Here is a 19,083-nt window from a genome sequence, read left to right on the forward strand (position 1 = left end):
GGTGGGGTGGGGGAGCGGGGGTCATATCACAAGCCACACAGCCAAGAGTGGATGGCGTGGGCTCTGTGGGCCAATGTCCTGTGTTCCCTGTAGCTCTGCAGGAACCTCCTTCATCTTTCCAGAACTTTTGTTTTCTCATCTGCAAAACAGGTGTAATAGTTGCAACTTCCCAGGTGTGTGGGGAGGATGCTGTGGGTCCATGTGAAGCACTTAGAACAGTGCCTGGCACACTTCAGCACGTGTTAATGTGATTCTTACATCGTAAATGCCTGTGGCTGAACACTGACCGTGCACCTCACCCGGGCTGTGGTTTTACATATATAATCCCAACAGCCTAGTGGGATGGGCATGATTCCATCCCCTCCCCCTCCCCCAGAGGGGTGGTCTCTGGTGGGGGATCACAAATAAATCCCAAAGCCTGGACTTGAACTTGGGTGCCGACCCCAAAGCAACCTGTGTGCTGCCCGGACGGGCTGGCTATGGGGAGAGTCCTGGTCACTGAGCAGTCTTCCCCCTGCCGGTGCCCAGTCATGTGACCCTCACAGCAATCCTGAGACTGAGGACAAGGTCAGACCACATCAGGTAGGACCTTAAAACCCTGGGGTGAGGAAGCCAGTGGTACATTCTAAGCACGATCTAATACTGTCCTAGAAAGATCCCCACGGTTTCGGGGGGCAGGAGCACAGAGAATGGGGAGGGCACGGTGGCTCCAGTGGAAGGAGGGGGCAGAGCAGGGGTGAGGAGGGGATGAGAAGTGACAGAACGTGGCCACTGTGACAGATGACTACAGACTCAGTAGCTTTAGACGACAGAAATGTCTTCTCCTACACTCCTGGAGGCCAGAAGTCTGAAATCAGTATCACTGGGGGTGAAATCAAGGTGTGGATAGGGCCCCCCTCCTTCTGGAGGCACTGGGAGAGCATCGGGTCTGCGCCTTTCCCAGCATCTGGTGGCTGACTGCTTTCCTTGGCTTGTGACTGCCCACTCTCCAGCCTTCAAGGCCGGTATCTTCAAATCTTTCTCTGCTCGTCTTCACATCACTTTGTCGTCTGTGTCAAATTTCCCTCTGCCTCTCTATCTCTCTTTTAAATTTTTTTTTTTAAGATTTTATTCATTCATTTGAGAGAGAGAGAGAACACAAGCAGGGGGAGCTGCAGAGGAAGAGGGAGAAGCAGCCTCCCCGCTGAGCAGGGAGCCCAACTTGGGGCTCCATCCCAGGACCCTGGGATCATGACCTGAGCCGAAGGCAGTTGCTCAACTGACTGAGTCACCCAAGCGCCCTCTCTTCTTCTCTCTTATAAGGACCCTTATAATTACATTGGACACTCCAGCAGAGTGTTCCCCACCTTAAGACCCTTAACTTAATCACATTAGCAAAGTCCCTTCTGCCATGTAAGGTAACATAGTCCCAGGTTCTGGGGATTAGAACACAGACATTTTGGGGGCCATTTTTCTGCCTACCACAGTACCCTATTGAAAATGGCAATCTTCCCCCTTCCTAGAACTTCCAGTCTCTTTGCTATGATTAATTTTTTCTCCGTTTAATTTTTCCCATGATTCTTGGGGCGCCTGGCTGCCTCAGTCAGTAGAGCATGGGACTCTTGATCTTGGGGTTGTGAGTTCTAGCCCCACGCTGGGTGTGGAGATTACTTAAAAATAAAAATCCTTTAAAAAAATCTGAAAAAATTTTCCCCATTATCCTTATCCCCTTCTAATATATAATGCACTTATTTACGATATTGTTTATTGCCTGTTCTGCCCTGATTAAGCTCCTGATGTAACCTGGTCCCTGGAACAGTGACAGCCGTAGAGCAGGTGCTCAGAAATTTCTGTGACTGAATGAATGGATTACTCTCCAGAAGCCTGGCCCCTGATCCACGCCCACCTGCGGTGCATGGGGGCCCTATTTCCCCAGGCCTAGGCTACCCAGTTTATCCAGTTCACTTACCATGCATTACCACATACTTCATCCATGCTTTCTGGTCCTTTCTGTTGGTCAATGCCACTGCTACTCCTGCCAACACTTGTTATCATCCAGCTTTCTAACTTTTGCCTCATGAATAAGTGTTAACTGATACCTCACTGTTGTTCTATTTTTATTTTTTTAAGATTTTTATTTTTAAGTAATCTCTGCCCCCAACATGGGGCTCGAACTGACCACACCATTCTACTGACTGAGCCAGCCAGACACCCCTCTCGGTGTTGTTTTAATTTGCTTCTTTCAGATTACTATTGATAATTCATTGCATATTTTCCTACCCGGGATGTTTTTGTTCTGTTTGTTTTTGGTGTGAACTTTTTTTTTTTAATTCAAGTATAATTAACATACAGTGTTATATTAGTTTCAAGTATACAATGTAATGATTCAACAATTCTATACATTTCTCAGTACTTAGATATGTGTACTCTTAATCCCCCTTTTTTTTTAATTAAGGGTTTTGGGGGGCGCCTGGGTGGCTCAGTTGTTAAGCGTCTGCCTTCGGCTCAGGGCGTGATCCTGGCGTTCTGGGATCGAGTCCCACATCAGGCTCCTCCGCTGGGAGCCTGCTTCTTCCTCTCCCACTCCCCCTGCTTGTGTTCCCTCTCTTGCTGGCTGTCTCTCTCTCTCTGTCAAATAAATAAATAAAATCTTTTTAAAAATTAATAAAATAAATAAATTAAGGGTTTTTGGGACGCCTGGGTGGCTCAGTCAGTTAAGCGTCTGCCTTTGGCTCAGGTCACGATCCCGGGGTCGTGGGATCAAGTCCCGCATTGGGCTCCCTGCTCAGCAGGAAGCCTGCTTCTCTCTCTCCCTCTGCCGCTCCTCCTGCTTGTGCGCTCCCTCCCTCGGTCAAATAACTAAATAAATAATCTTTTTAAAAAATAAAATAAATGAAGGGTTTCTGTAAGTTTGATTTATTTATGAGAGAGAAAGAGCAAGAGCAGGGAGGAGGGGGAGAGGGACAAACGGATTCCCGGATTCCCCACTGAGTGTGGAACCCGACAAGGGACTCAGTCCCAGGACCCTGAGATCATGACCTGAGACAAAAGCAGACACTTAACCGACTGAGCCACCCAGGCGCCCCCCAATTAAGTTTTTAATTTTAATTCCAGTATAGTTAACATACGGTGTTATGGTACTTTCCGGCTACAATCTAGTGATTCTCCAATTCTGTACCTTAGTCCGTGCTCATCAAGATCAGCGTCAGGGGTGTTATCTTTTGGCGTCGATTTGCAAGAGTTCCCTGTAGCTTCTGAATTGTAATCATTCATCAGTTGTAGATGTTGTAAATATCGTCCCTCATTCTGCCCATTAAACATTAGCTTCATCTATGAGGCTGTTCCTTGGACAGAACTCTTAATTTTGACATGATCAAATTCATCAAATTCTTTCACCTTACGGTTTATCATCTTGAAGTTTTGTTTCGGAAGTCCTTCCCGTCCTGCCGCACCCCACCCCCACCCCATAGGTCACTGTTCCTGTGATCACTGGCTGTTTAACCAACTCTGCCACATTTAGTGGCATAAAACAGCATTGTTTATTACATTTATTTCTCATGGTTCTCAGTGACAGGGCTCAGCTGAGCACTTCTCACTTGGGGTCTCTCATGCCATTGCAGCCAGGTGGCATCTAGGGCTGGGGTCCTCTCTCTCCACGCTTCTTCACACGTGTGGGTTTTTTGTTTGTTTGTTTGTTTGTTTTTATTTTGTTTTCTGGCTGTCTGAACACAAAACCCCTCCATGTCTGTATGGCTTCCTCACAACATGGCAGCTGGCTTCCAGGACCAGGCATACCAAGAGAATCCAGCTGAAGCTTTTTCTGACCTAGCCTCTGAAGTCACTGTTATAGGGCACCTGGGTGACTCAGTTGGTTAAGCGTCTGCCTTCCGCTCAGGTTATGATCCCAGGGTCCTGGAATCAAGTCCCACGTCAGGCTTCCATGCTCAGCAGGGAGCCTGCTTGTGCCCCCCCAATGCGTGCACACTCTCTCAAATGAATAAATAAATAAATAAAATCTTCAAAAAAAAGAAGTCACTGTTATGAACTGAATGTTTGTGTGTCCCCCCCAAATTCATATGTTGAATCCCTAAGCCCCAGTGTGATGGTGCTTGGAGATGGGGCTTTGGGAGGCAATTAGGGTTAGATGAGGTCTGATGGAACTAGTGTCCTCTTAAGAAGACACACCAGAGAGCTTGTTCTCTTTCTTTCTGAGTGTGAGGACACAGCAGGAAGACAGCCGTCTGCAAGCTAGGGAGACAGTCCTTGCCAGAGCCCAACCATGCTGGCATCCTGATCTCAGATTTCCCAACCTTGAGAACTGTGAGAAAATGCATTTCTTTTTTGTTTGTTTTTAAGTAATCTCTACACCCAGTGTGGGGCTCAAACTCACAACCCCAAGATCAAGGGTTGCACGCTCCACCAACTGAGCCTGTCTGGCACCACCATTCACTCCATACATTCATTCTTCACATTTAGGTCTTGACTTCATCTGGAGTCTATCCTTGTATTTGGTGTGAGGTAAGGATCCATTTTTTTCCCCTCCATATAGTGAGTCAGTTTTCCTAAAGCCGCGATGAACAATCAATCCATCCTTTCCCCCACCGAATGCAAGTGCCACCTCCATCATTTTATGTCCCTATACATGCCTGGGTCTGCCTGTGAGCCTGTCCTGTTCCTTCGGTGTAGTCGTCTGTTCTTGCAACACACTGTTTTTATAACTACAGCTTTGCCGTTTGTCTTAATATTTGGTAAAGCACAACCCCCCCTTTCCTTTTCAATGTTGACTTAACTATCTGTATACTTTCATTCCTCCATATAAATTTGAGAATTGGTTTATCAAGTACCTAAAAAAATCTGGAATTTTTATTAAGATTGTTTAAATGTATCGGTTAATTTCGAGAGAACTGACATGTAGATAATATTTAAGATGCCCTATCCAAGGACATGGATGGTTTCATTTTTTTTCAGATTATGTTCTATATCCTTTATTGACATTTTACTTTTTATTTTTAATTTTTTTTTAAAGTAATCTCTATGCCCAATGTGGGGCTCAAACTCACTGAGATCAAGAGTTGCATGCTCTACTGACTAAGCCAGCCAGGCGCCCCTAAAGTTATGTCTTAATTGGTTATTACAGTGTTACTGAGATGATACTGATTTTTGTATATCAACCATGATTAATCTCTTTGCTAAGAGCCCTCCCGCCTCAATTGTGAATACCAGTCATATCATTGATGAAAGCCCATTTCTAATATCTGTCATTCTAATTAGCAAAGCCCCTACTGTTGATCAGAGATGGATGAATGCCTCCTAGCAGCTGCCTCTGCAGCCTGCTCTTTTAATTAAAATCCAGCTGACAACCCTCCCGCCACCCGCGTAACCAACCTCTGGGGTGCAGTTTAAAACCAACTCATATAGCCACGAGGGGGCACTGAGGACTCACTTAGATACGGGGAGACTCACCGGGTGGAGAGAATGTGGTCACCAGGGGGCACTCTTTGGGGCAAGCACCTACTGTGGCCCAGTCGCTGTTTTAGATCTTAGGATTGCCATGCTCAAGCCAGGCAAGGAGCTAATATGCTGAAAGTCGGGGAGTGTAGACAGACAATAAAATAAACTAACATTGTATCAGGGTTGGGGCGCCTGGGCTGCGCATTCGGTTGCGAGTCCCACTCTTGGTTTTGGCTCAGGTGGTGATCTCGGGATGAACCATCCCCTCCCCCTTGGACTCCGCACTCAGGGCAGAATCAGCTTAAGATGCTCTCTCGCGCGCTCGCGCTCTCTCTCTCTCTCTCTCTCTCTCTCTCTCTCTCTCTCTCGGGTGCCTGGGTGGCTCAGTCAGTTAAGCGTCTGCCTTGGGCTCATGATCCCAGGGTCCTGGCATCCAGCCCCTGCTCAGTGGGGAGCCTGCTTCTCCCTCTCCCTTTGCGGCTCCCCCTGCTTGTGCTCTCACTGTCTCAAATAAATAAAATCTAAAAAAAAAAAAAAATCCTAGAACAATACCAAGAAATTGATGTTTTAAAATGATGAATTGGGGGAAGGAGAAAGAGGGAATGGAGTGGATGGAGACAAAGGTGAGAGGGAAAGACGTCCTGTGGCTGCCGAGTGGGAAACAGCACAGACCCTGGGAGGCAGGGAGCCTGGTGACCAGGCAAGTTGGGGGGCAACGATGCAAGGCTGGCAGGTCGGGTACACTGTGTCCCTTGGGGCTTTGCCACATCAGAGGGCCTGAAAATCAGTGTTCCCAAGGCACATCTCTGCTGGCCAGGGATGATGGCTGGAGGAGCTAATGGTCCAGCTCCTCCCTACAATGATAAGGTTGATAACGATGTTTATTACGTGCCCGGCACTCGTCTGTGATCTCTACATTTAAACCTCCCAGCAACGCCGGGGGTAGGTACTGTTCATATCCTCTTCATTTCACAGATGTGGAAACGGAGGCACAGAAAGGTAAAGTGACTTGTTCAAGATGACACAACTAGGAAGGGGGACAGATGGCATTTGAATCCAGGCAAGAACCCCAGAGTCCACGCTCCTACCCACCATGGTATGCTGCTTCCCAGTGCTTTCGTTGTAGCCTCGTTCTCAGTCAAGTTGTATGGCCCTTTGGATAGGCTATCTCAGGAGTGTGAGCAGTCACTAACACTTTAGTATGAATGAGTTAAACCCCCCACCCCGACACTAATGTGTACCAATCACCGCAAAGTGTAGTGTAGCTCAGTAGTTGGGCTCTGGAGTCATATTCCTGGGACTGAAGCCCAGTGCCACTTGCTGTGTGTGACTTTGGGCAACTGATATTACTAAACTGGGCCTCAGTTTCCTCATCTGTAAAGTCCCCATTTTCCAGATGAGGAAACTGAGAGGCTCAACACATGGCACACCCAGGACCTTAGGACCTGGGTTTTGAGCACATAATCACCTCCGCAGAATGAGGAACCAAAAACAGGTTCTGGGAGAGGGAAGTCGGAGTTCCGTAGGCCCAAGAGGATGTTCTGGGAGATGCACGCAGGTGATTGGATGCCGGGAGGGCTATGTCCATTTGTTCTTTGTACACTTGGGTGGAGGGAAGCGGACCCTGGAAGCCTGAGGTCTGCCTGCGCAGGGACAGCAGAGCCACCTGCAGGGCTGGACAGACAGGAGTTCTCCCTGCCAGACTGGAGCTCAGACTCCCTGGGATGGCTGCCCGATCCCGGCTGGGCTGCTGGGTGGCACGGCATACGGATGAGGCCAGGGCCCCAATGTCAGTCGGTAGAGGGAAGATGTAAGGTGTGCTTTGTCCTGGTGGCGGGGGTGGGGGGGTGCTCTAGCTCTGGCCCTGCCCCAGTCCTTAGCCCGGCACAGCTCCCCTGTCCCCCCATCTCCTGACTGGACCCAGGCAGGACCTCTGCTACAATTAGACCTGCTGTGACTGACATACTGGGGCACCTGGGTGGCTCAGTCGGTTAAGCGTCTTCCTTCGGCTCAGGTCATGATCCCAAGGTCCTGGGATTGAGCCCTGCATCTGGCTTTCCGCTGGGCGGGGAGCTTGCTTCTCCCTCTCCCTCTGCCTGCCGCTCTGCCTACTTGTGCCCTCTCTGTCAAATACATAATCTTTAAAAAAAATACTGAAATACTCCCACAGTTTGGGGTAAATAGCTGCCACCCACTTCTGATGCCCTAGCCCCTCCCCCGGAGCCCTTCAGGCCTCCCTAGTGCCCAGCCCAGGGGCCTCCCTGATCCAGCTCTGGGGAACTTGCCCATCCCGATGGGTGGATGGCCCTGCCAATCTTTGGTATCTTCCCTGGCTTAGCCTCAATGTCAATCCCTCCACCCACAAGGTTCAGAGTCCTCAGCTCTGGGTACCCATTTCCCACAAACTCCTATGCATCCTTCAAAGCCCTGCCTCAGTGTCACTTTCTTCAGGAAGCCCCCTTGGTTTGTTCATGATGTGTTGTGGCGACACTGGGCACATTTGGTTTTGCGCATCTCCCGTGGTACAAGGACTACAGGCCGTCACTCCCACAGGAGCTCTGAATGACACCCACTGGGCCCTGCTGGCTTGCACTGGGCCAAGGCTGAGGGGGAAGTGAGGACAAGATGAGTCCCGGGAGGGGTGGGGGGGAGCAAGGCCAGCAGAGCCTGTTCTCATGCTCTCTGGCTGAGGAGTGATTCTCCATCTGTCGGGCCAGCTGCGGGTGCCGGGAGCAGGGGAGATGCAGCAGGACAGAGGGAGGTGTGTGTGGGGAGCTCGGGAAAGTCCACGGTAATCAGGGAGAGGAAAGACAGGCACACCGTGTTGTTACAGAACCATTACATACAACTTACAAACAAACCAGGACGGTGTGGAGGGTAGGGGAGAAGGGAGGGGGCCACGGAGGCAAGGTCAGGGTGGTGCAGTCCGGGCTGAGTCCTGGATGGGGCTCAGGCTGCGGTTCCCGGAGGGGCTGGGCGGGCGGAGGCCGGGCTGCTTGTGGAGGCCTCGTAGCTTCCCCAGCAGCTCCTGGACGAAGTCCTGAGGACGGGGCAGGGGTCCTGAGAACATGGGGAGGGGCGGGGCTGCCCCCTGCCCAGCCCAACCCCTCTGACCTGGGCCCCTACTGCTCCCGCCTCCCCTCTGGGCAGTGAGAGGGCCTGGAGGCAGTTAGGGAGGGGGATCAAAAGACAGAGATGGGGAAAGAGGGTGGTGGGACAGACAGAGAAAGACAGGGAGAGAGACGGAGAGAAGGAGAGAAAGAAACAGAGACACAGGGAGAGATAGAGCCACAGACAGGGAGGGGGCCAAGACAGAGGCACAGAGACAGATGGAGAGGGAGAGACAAAAGGACAGAGAAAGAAACAACCACAGAGAGACAACAAGATGTTTCTCAGGCCAGGAGATCGCAAGGATGGTCCCCAGGGAAAGAGGCCTTAGCTCCAGGGGCAGACAGACACACAATGACGTTTGTCCCTCAGGCAGCCCAGAGCTGGTTGGAGAAACATGAATATTTTTCCCTTTTAAAGCAGGGAAGGAAGTGGGAGGGGTTGGGCCACTGGGCTTCAGGGCCTAGAGGGATGGGGGGGGCAGAGGTGGGGAAGGGAATCCCAGGGTGGCAGAAGCAGCCGAAGGGGGGAGAGCCGGGGAGAGGCTGAGCCCCAGGAAGGGCCGCCCAAAGGGGAGGACAGCAGAGGGACCAGCAGAAGCCGGACACAGATGGGGAGCGTCTCAGTGGGAGGAGGTGACGGGCCCTAGTGGCAGATGGGGAGAGAAGAGCTAGGGTGAGGAAGACAAAGACACCACTGGAGACAAGAAAGGGGCTGAGAAACTCAGAGGGCTCCCCCAGAGTTCCTTCTGCCGCCCCTGGGCCAGGCAGCTTCTTCCCTCCTCCCCAGGGACCCCCTTCTCCACCAGGATGCAGGGGCCCAGAACAGAGAGGAAAAACTCACCTCCGTGGGGTTCCTGCACGACTTCAGGAGTCCCTAAACCCCCCGCCCCCGCCGCAAAAAAAGAAACTAGTAAACAACTAGCCCGTAGGCCCCTCCAGCCCCTTCTCTTTCCCAACAAAGCCCCAAGGCAACAAGACAAAAAGAAGTCAGTCTCCAGGGTGGACTTCCCATCTGATCACCAGGGAAGAACATAGCCCGAGGGTCTTACAGAGCAACTGGGGGGAGGGTTGAGTCAAGAAACTCAGCACCAGGATCAGCTCTAAGTCCAGAGAGGGCCAGAAGGTCACTCAGCATTTCCTGCCTCTGGGAGTCCATAGGCCCTAACAGCAAGGACACAGGCAGTCAGCCTGCCTGGCTTTGACTCCCAGAGCTGCTCCTTCTGAGCTGTGACCCAGGGAGAGTGATTAAATCATTTTCCTCATCTGGAAGGTGGAGAGCATAAACCCTTCATAGGATTTGTGAGGATTAAATGAGTTAAGTGGAAAGCAAGTGAAACAGTGCCTGGCACATAGTAAGTGCTCAATCAATATGTTGACTATTGTGATTTTTAGGAAGGTGCAAGGTGGGGGGAGGGCAGCTTTCCCTTTCACCTACCTGGATTTTCCGGCTTCTGTCCTCTTCGCTCTCTAATTCCAACAATTCGTCAATGTTGATCTCATCAGGCATGTCTGCCTCCTAAGGCAGGGAGGGAGGGGTGGTCAGGGTCCCTTGCCTGTCCCTCCCTCGCCTTTGTCCAGGCCTCTGGAGAAGCCCCACCAGTGCCAGGGCCCAGCTGGCGGGTTCTGGAGCAACAATGTGGCAGTCAGGGACAGCACCGCCAAGGCGGGACATCTGGGTGTTGGGGGGAGGGGTGACAGATGGGTTGACAGAGGCCCAGGGGCTTGTACCAGCTCAGATGCTGGAGGGGCCCCAAAGCCCAGAGAGCTTTGGGGCTGGCACAGGTCTCTCTCCTTGGCCCCAGTTCCCATAGAGGGAAACAGGCCTGGTCGAGTCTTGGAATGTCAGATTCTGAGATTCAGGAGAGGGGCTGGCTCTGCCCTTTCAAGGAAAAGTCTAAGCACTAGGTGTGGGGGAAGGGTGCAGGCCGGCTAGAGCCTGCTGGTGGAGGCCCCTTGCCTAGGAGGACCGGAAGGGAGGGTAGGGCTCAGGCCCGCCCCCAGGGCCAAGAGTGCACCCTGGTCATCCAGAGAGATGACCACCAACGCCCCCGGGAGTGGGTGGGTGGCATGAGCCAGGAGCCCAACTTTGCATGGCCCAGAGGGGGATTCCGTGTATAGCCTGTTGGGGCAAAAAGCCAAAGGCAGGCTGGCTCACTATCCCTGCGGGGGACAAAATCCAGCTGTCAAAGCAAGAGGTCCCTGAGGTTACAGATTTTTTTTCCTCCCCCACCCAAAGTCCTTTCTGACTTCACTGTGGGCCTCAGGGCTGGGTGGTCTCAGCTTTGGGCGCGGAGAAGGGGGTTCAGCAAAGGCATGGATAGTCTCTAAGTGGATCACATGCCTGTGTGAGGCTCTGTGTGTGAGCCAGAGGCCGAGGCCAAGGGGCCAGGGCCGGCATGAGAGTGCAGAGGTATGGGGCGTCATGGGCGTGGATGGCACGGTGGCCTACAGTCGGGGGACTGCGAGGCGTGTGGCTCTGGTTTAGCTGTGTCTGTCCCACTGTCATGTGTCATGGCAGCTGTAATGCCCACCAGCGGAGGACGACCTTAGAGGATGCCATCTACCAATGGCTACTGCACTTCTCCATCCACCTATAGGAGCCTCCCCGTGTGCGTCGCCGTGAGGGGCCCTGCCTTCTGTCACCTTCGAGCTGTGCCCAGGAACATTCGTGCATCCTCTCCGTCCGCTGACACCACCACCACATCCCTGGATTGTGTTTCGTGTGTGGTGCAGTGTGACTTCAAGAAGACTCAAGCGGAAGGTGTGAAATGTGTGTCCGTGGCCTCTGCGTCCCCACGCGAGGCTGTGCTCACGCCCTGTGTGCCCACAGACAGCTGCAGTCTCTGCCACGTGAGGCCTGTGTGTCCCTACGGCTCGTGCGGCTTGCTGTCTGCGTATAGCTAGCATTTCTGCTGTTTTCTGTGAGCAGGGGTAGCGTCTGTCATTGTGTTTGCATGTGGTTCTTGCTTTTGCTTTTAGGAGGCAACGGACGGCTGTTACTGAATCATTCCGTGTCCCAGGGGAGTTGCAGCTCGCGCGGTGTGTGCCTTGCTCCACTGCGTGTCTCTGAGGAGTTGCAACCGGAGTCCTTTTGTGTGGGTGCCTTGTGCCGGGTGTCTGCATAGGGCTGTGGCCTGAGCTATTGTGTCTGGGGCTGCTGATGTGTAGGTGACCACAGCCTGTGTCGCAGTGGCTCTGGCCAGTCGCTGTGCACATCTGGGAATGCTGTTGCTTCCTTTGCTGTGCGTCTCTGGGTCTCACTATCTTCCCGGTCACTTCACCGTATCTAAGTTTGGCTTTAAGACATGCCCCTCCCCCAACCTCTGTCCAGATACGGCCGCTCAGGCTTCCCAGTTGTGCCTCCGAGCCCCCCATATGCCCAACCGCTATGCACAACCATCTCAGGAGACCCAAGTGTGTGTCTGGGTCCACAAGCGGAGAGCCATGGAGGGGAGTCGGCAAGGGCCAATGAGTCCCACGAATGCCTGGTCCCGGGGCGCACGTTCTCTTGGGTGACTGAGGCCAGCACAAGCACCAGAGACCCCAAGGGCGCAGGGTGTCCGGGCCCGGGGTTTGTCGGTCCGAGACCCCCCCTTTCTCCCCCGTTCCCCTCCCTGCCTCACCCTGCCGCGGTACAGCTCCTCCAGGCGCCCGTCGATCCACTTCTCCACGTCCAGCCGCCGCTGCAGCTCCCGCCGGTCGTACTTGACGGTGACACGCGCGTGTCGTTTCTGTAGCCCCCCGGGGCTGCCCCCCGGGCCGCGAGCCCGAGACGGAGACTGCAGCTTGCTCAGCACCCGCTTGCCCAGCCGCTGAGCTGCCATCGCGGTCCCGGCCCCGGCCCCCGCGTCGCGCTGTGCTGCTTTGCCGGGAGCCCAGGGGGCCTCTTACGGGCCGGGGCGGGGCCGGCCGGGGGCGGGGGCTCGGGCTCGCCTCGGGGCCAACTCCGCCCCAGGCGCCCGGGCCTCAGTTTCCCCGCCAGCAGCGCAGGGACTCGTCGCTGCACCGCCTAAAGCCCGCAGCGGGGCCCAGTCCAGGTCTGCTCGCTGTCCGGGAGTCCCAGGCCGGGGCCGGGCGGCTGGGGCTCCCGGGGCCTGGATCCCGGGGGGCGGGGTCCCGGGACAGGCTCTTGGGGACCGGGCCTGTCTGCGCCCCCTGGCGGCTGTAAGGGACAGTGCAGGAGCCCCCGTGCCACCTTTCTCTGCAAGAGAAGATCCAGCCGGAGTACTCACAGTACGTCATTTGTTCGTTCTTTCATTTATTCACTCATCCACGTAGCCTTTTTCATCTATTCACTCACTCTATTCAACAAATATGTATTCGTTTGACATCACGACATCTGTTAGCCTCTCTCTTATATCAGACTCCTCAAGCAGGGTAGCATCCAGACGGTCCTCTCTGCCTCTGGTTATTACCAGGCCCCTCCTGCCTGACTTCCTTCCCAATGCGTTTCTTAGTGACCTGTGCAGGGGGAGAAGGCACCTGCTCTCTTCAATCCTTTCAGCTTTCTGAAAATATCAATGACGCATATACATATGATATATATATATATACACACACACATATATATCACATATATATACACATATATATACATATCACATACACACACACACACACCAGGCACTGTTCTAGGCACTAGAGATAGAACAGCGAACAGACAAGCCCAGTCCTCAGGGAGTCGACATTCTTGTGCTGGAGACAGTCAATAATAGTAAGCACTATTATATAGCTTATTAGAATATGATAAGTTCTATGGAGAAATATGAAGCAGAAAGGAGAAATGAAATGAGGGAGGGAGGGTTTGCAATTTTAGCAAGGGTGATCACAGAAGTCCCTTACCTCACCAGTCTTTCCACTTCTAATTACAAGCAACAAGAATGATACTTTAAAACTTAAATTTGGCCATGTCCGATCCCTGCTTAAAACTATCCGTAAGTAGGCAATGGTTTCTTACATATGACACCAAAAGCAGAATCAACAAGAGAAAAAATAGATAAATTGGACTTCAAAATTAAAAAGTTTTGTGTTTCAGGGGCATCTGGCTGTCTCAGTCTGTGGAGCTTGCAACTCTTGATCTTGGGGTCGTGAGTTCAAGCCCCACGTTGGGCATAGAGCTTACTTCAAAAAAAAAAAAAGTTTTGTGTTTCAAAGGACATCATCAAGAAAGTGAAGAGAGAACCCACAGAATGGGGAAAGAGTTGCAAATCATATATCTGATAAGGTACTTGTTTTGGGGGGTTAGATTTTTATTTTATTTTATTTATTTGAGAGAGAGAGAGTGAGAGAGAGAGTGCACATGAGCAAGGGGAGAGGGAGAGGGAGAAGCAAGGAGCCGGATGTGGGATTTGAGCCCAGCTGAAGGCAGATGCTTTACCGACTGAGCCACCCACGTACCCCTATTTATTTATTTGAGGGGGGGAGAGGCAGAGAGAGAATCCCAGGCAGACTCTACACTGAGTGAAGAGTGCCACGAAGGGCTCAATCCCACGACCCCGAGACCACAACTGGAGCTGAAACCACGAGTTGGGTGCCCAACCAACCAAGACACCCAGGCACCCCCAATAAAGTACTTGTAATAAAATAAAGAAGTGGTGGAACTCAATAGTAATAACAAGACAAATAACCTAATGAAAAAAATGGACAAAGGCTCCAGATAGACATTTCTCTAAAAAAGATATACAGGGCACATGGGTGACTCAGTCAGTTAAGCATCTGTCTTCCGCTCAGGTCATGATCTCAGGGTTCTGGGATCAAGTCCCACATCAGACCTCCCTGCGGGGGGTCCGCTTCTCTGCTTCTCCCCTGGCTCATGTGCATTCTCTCTCGCTCACTCTCTTTCTCTCTCAAATAAATAAATAAAATCTTTTTAAAAAGTTAAATAAATAAAAAATTAAAAAGATATACAAAGGCCAATAAGCATATGAAAAGATGCTTACCATGTTAATTATCAGGAAAATGGAAATCAAAACCAAGAGGAGACACCACTTCACATCCAGTAGGATGGCTATAATTTCTTATTTCTTTTTTAGTGTTTATTTATTTTCTATAGTAGCTGTACACCCAATGTGGGGCTTGAACTCACAACCCCCCCAGATCAAGAGTCGCAGGCTTTGCCAGCCAGGTGCCCCAGACAGCTATAATTTCTTTTAAATGGAAAATACCAAGTGTTGGCAAGGCTGTGGAGAAATCACAACCTTTATACGTTGATGTTGGGAATGTAAAATGGTGCAGCCACTTTGGAAAACAGTCTAGCAGTTCCTCAAAAGGTTAAACTTGGAGTTACCATATGACTCAGCAATTCTACTCCTAGGAATATACTGGAGAACTGAAAGCATATGTTCACACAAAAGCTTGTACGTGAATGTTCGTCGCAGCATTGTTCATAATAACCGAAAGGTAGAAACAACGCAGCGCATCAACTGATGACTGGATAAATAAAATGTGGTACGTCTATATAGTGGACTGTTACTCGGCAATAAAAAGAAATTAAGTACTGATACATGCTACACCATAGATGAACCTTGAAAACATGCTAAGTGAGAGAAGCCAGACTCAAAAGGCCACACGCTGTATGATTCTAGTTATGTGAAATGTCCAGAATAGGCAAATCCATAGACAGAAATTAGATTAGTGGTTGCCTGGGGCTGAGACAACTGGGGGGAAGGGGAGTGACTGCTGATCAGCATGGGGTTTCTTTTCTTTTTCTTTTTTTTAAGACTTTATTTATTTGACCCAGAGAGAGAGAGAGGGAGAGAGGGAGGGAAGGAGAGCCCAAGCAGGGGGAGTGGCAGGCAGAGGGAGAAGCAGGCTCCCTTCTGAGCAGAGAGCCCAATGCTGGACTCGATTCCAGGACCCTGGGATCATGACCTGCGCCAAACGCAGCCGCTTAACCAACTGAGCCCCCCAGGCGCTCAAGTACAGGATTTCTTTTGAGGATGATGCAATTTTCTAAATTGTAGTGCGATGGTTGCATAGCTTTATTAATATACTAAAAACCATCAAAAGCCCCAAAACCAAAAACTATTGAATTGTACATTTTAAAAGGGTAAATTATATGGTATGTGGCTTATATTCCAATAAAGCTGTTATATTAAAAACAACAACAACAACTGTCCGTTGCTCGCCATTGTCCTGGGGCATTCAAAGCTCTGCCAACCCTACAGTGTCTCTCTCAATTGGATGAGGGGGGCGAGTATGGGGCTATAATCAGGTGGAGTGGGGGCCAGTGGCACGGGAGGTGAAAGGATTCACCCAAGGCAGAACAAAGGAAAAAGTTTATTGAATACACCGTAAGAGAGAGCCAGGCAGGCGGCAGGGGAAAGGCTGTCTGCAAGAAGGCAGTGGGTGGGGGCTGTATTTTATTTTTTTACTTTATTTTTTAAAATTTTATTTATTTGAGAGAGAGAGAGCACAAGGAGGGTGCAGAGGGAGAGGGAGAAGCCGACTCTCCACTGAGGGGGGGGGGGCTGTGTTTAAAACGGGAAGGTGAGGAAGTATGGGACGCGTGGGATTCTCCCTTCTTTGGTAACTGTGTCTGGTTCCAAGTAGCCCATTGGTCAGTTAGGGCCTGTGGATAGTTTGAGGTGGGTCGCCTGCTGGGCTGTGTGGATTCAGCCAGGGGGTCGCTGTGGGCCCTTGTGCCGGTCCATTGCTCATGCCCGTTGTCTCAAAGTAGCCTCTACAAAGCACGGTGTTTTGCCCTAATGGTTCTGTCAGGGAGGCTCTTCCTGAGAGTGGTATGAGCAGGCCTCATTCCTTCATTTCCCTCAAATGTCACCTGCGCAGTGAGGTCTTGTCCGAACACCCCACCTCACTCATATTGTCAGTCCCATGCCCTTACCTGATTCTATGTTTTATCCATAACATTGCCTTTCAATATAGAATTTACTCATTTTATTTATTGTCTGTTTTCCAACTAGTGATGCACAATAGGAGTGGTTTACAGTAGTACAGGCAAAAAGGGGGTGCGCTGTCTGTAGAGAATTTAAAATATAAATAAATAAAACTGACCAAAAGTCGGCCCAGTTTTTATTATACCACGCACTGACAAATTCTAAGTAGTATCAGTGATAAAATAATCCTCCAAATTAATCCCAAATCTTTCGTTGGTCTGCTTATAAACAATTGATGCAATTACTGTTGAATTTATTTTATTTTTTTAAAGATTTATTTATTTGAAAGAGAGTGCGCAGGGAGCCTGATGCAGGGCTCAATCACAGGACCCCGAGATCATGACCTAAGCTGAAGGCAGCCACTTAAGGGACTGAGGCACCCAGGCGCTCCCCTCCCCTGTTGAGTTTTAATAATAGGCTTCCAGTTAGTTATTTTTATTACTGTATCCTTTAGTAAACATTGTATTTGTAATAGTTTCCTATTGCTACAGAATAAATTACCACAAACTTTGTGGCTTAAAATTTATTATCTCATGGTTTCCAGATCCAGGCCAAACATGGTTTTGCTGGGCCCTCTGCTCCAGGGCTGCACTGAGCTATAATCCAGGTGTCAGCCAGGGCTGCCATCTCATCAGAGGCTCAACTGGAGAAAGATCTGCTTCCAGCTTCTTGACCTTGCAAGAATGAGGTCTTTAGTTTCTCTCTGGTTGTCAGTAGGGGCTGCTTTCAGCCCCTAATGGCCATCTCCTTGCCATGTAGCCTTTTCCAAAAGTCTTCTTACTATGTGGCAGCTTATTTGTTTCAAAACCAGCAATGGAGTCTCTCTCTCCAGCCCACTAAGGAGTCGTACATAATGTAATGTAATCACAAACCTCCTTTACCATATTCTATCGATGAGAAGGAAGTCCTAGGTCCTGCTCACACTTGAGGGGAGGGGCATACACAAGCCATGAGCATGGGGGCTACTCAACGTCTGTTTACCACAAAATTCTAGGGAAGTTAATATAGAGAACTCCCAGGTATACAGTTGACCTCTGACATATGAAGACTCAGCTGTATGTGTTCATTTTGAAAGTAGGTTCATAACAATTTGGTATCATTTGGGCTTGTGCAGTTTGAGTCTCCAATCTCTGTGATTCTACATATTCTTGCATTTAAGTAATAGATTAGAAATTAGGGGGCGCCTGGGTGGCTCAGTCGTCAAGCGTCTGCCTCTGGCTCGGGGCGTGATCCCGGTGTTCTGGGATCGAGCCCCACATCAGGCTCCTCCGCTGGGAGCCTGCTTCTTCCTCTCCCACTCCCCCTGCCTGTGTTCCCTCTCTCGCTGGCTGTCTCTTGCTCTCTGTCAAATGAATAAATAAAATCTTAAAAAAAAAAGAAATTAAAATGATAGCACAATTATTGTAAAGATGAAGAATCTATCCTGTCATCCTACATATTCTTTTGGAATTTTTTGTTTAAAATAGTGAATCAGTGAATAGTGAATGAACTGTGAGCTGTACTATTTATTTATTTATTTTTTTGGTAAGTGAAAATTTTCATTCGCACATGAAATATTTGACTGAATTGAGTAATGGCTTTGAAATTGAAATTTATTCATTTTCAATTGTTAATTTTAAGACTAAAGAACAAATTAATGATTCTTTTTTTTATTATATTATGTTAGTCCAAATTAATGATTCTTACATGATGTTATTGAAAATAATTTTCTGGTAGAGAGGAGGAAGTATAAAAAAGTTATCCCCTCCAGGTGTCAGATATGCTAGTTCTCCCACTGTTCCCAATATTACAAAATGAGTCCCAATAGGGCAGGAATTTCGCTTTGTTCACTGTTGTATCTCCTCCAGCATTTGCAACAATACCTGGCTCATAGTGGGTGCTCAGTGAATATGCCAAATGATCGGATGTGTGAATGAACGAATGAATGAATGAATGGACCTGTGACTCCTCTCCAGCCTCAGCTCTCACCACAGTCCTGTCTTCCAGCTCAACCCCTGGCTTGGGGTGGGCTGGGGTGGGCTGGGGGTTTCGGGTGCTGGAGAGATCTTTGTCCTCACATTGAGACTCTTTTTTTTTTTTTTTAAGATTTTATTTATTTATTTGACGGAGAGAGAGACAGCCAGCGAGAGAGGGAACACAAGCAGGGGGAGTGGGAGAGGAAGAAGCAGGCTCCCAGCCTTGGAGCCTGAGGAGGGGCTCAATCCCAGAACACCGGGATCACGCCCTGAGCCAAAAGCAGACGCCTAACGACTGAGCCACCCAGGCGCCCCTCACATTGAGACTCTTGACCTTGAGTCCTTGGACCTCACTGCAAGATTAAAGAAGATGGTGGGCAAAAAAATATTTTTTATAAATTAAAAAAAAAAATTGGTGAAGGCCCCTGTCGGCTCAGTTGGTACAGCACAAGACTCTTGATCTTGAGGTTGTTGAGCTCCTGTCCCACCTTGGGTGTAGAGATTACTTAAAAATAAAATCCTTAAAAAAAATGGACACAAAACTTTAACTGGTTCAGGTAAACACTGTTTTGATAACCCAGTTAAGGCTCTTTACATATTATTATGCCAGGAGGGAGGCTGAATAGTGGGAGGTGGCCCTGGATCCTGTAAGGCACTGTTGCCTTCCTTGCCTCAGGACTTTTGCATTTGCTG

The 19,083-nt window shown here is 49.9% G+C and overlaps 1 protein-coding gene across 1 annotated transcript; it reads right to left on the reverse strand.

Moving 5' to 3' along the window:
* Positions 1-8,239: 8,239 nt before the first annotated feature.
* PPP1R14A (protein phosphatase 1 regulatory inhibitor subunit 14A) lies at positions 8,240-12,480 on the reverse strand. Its single transcript, XM_045786040.2, has 4 exons — positions 12,164-12,480; positions 9,976-10,056; positions 9,382-9,414; positions 8,240-8,470 (listed from the first exon to the last, which is right to left on the reverse strand). Exons 1-4 carry the CDS (start codon positions 12,362-12,364, stop codon positions 8,342-8,344), a joined length of 444 nt encoding a protein of 147 aa, XP_045641996.2. The 5' UTR covers positions 12,365-12,480; the 3' UTR covers positions 8,240-8,341.
* Positions 12,481-19,083: the final 6,603 nt, after the last annotated feature.

The sequence above is a fragment of the Ursus americanus genome, chromosome 21, assembly GCF_024610735.1.
Source record: "Ursus americanus isolate L20-20 chromosome 21, mUrsAme1.1.p, whole genome shotgun sequence".
Classification (NCBI taxonomy): domain Eukaryota; kingdom Metazoa; phylum Chordata; class Mammalia; order Carnivora; family Ursidae; genus Ursus; species Ursus americanus.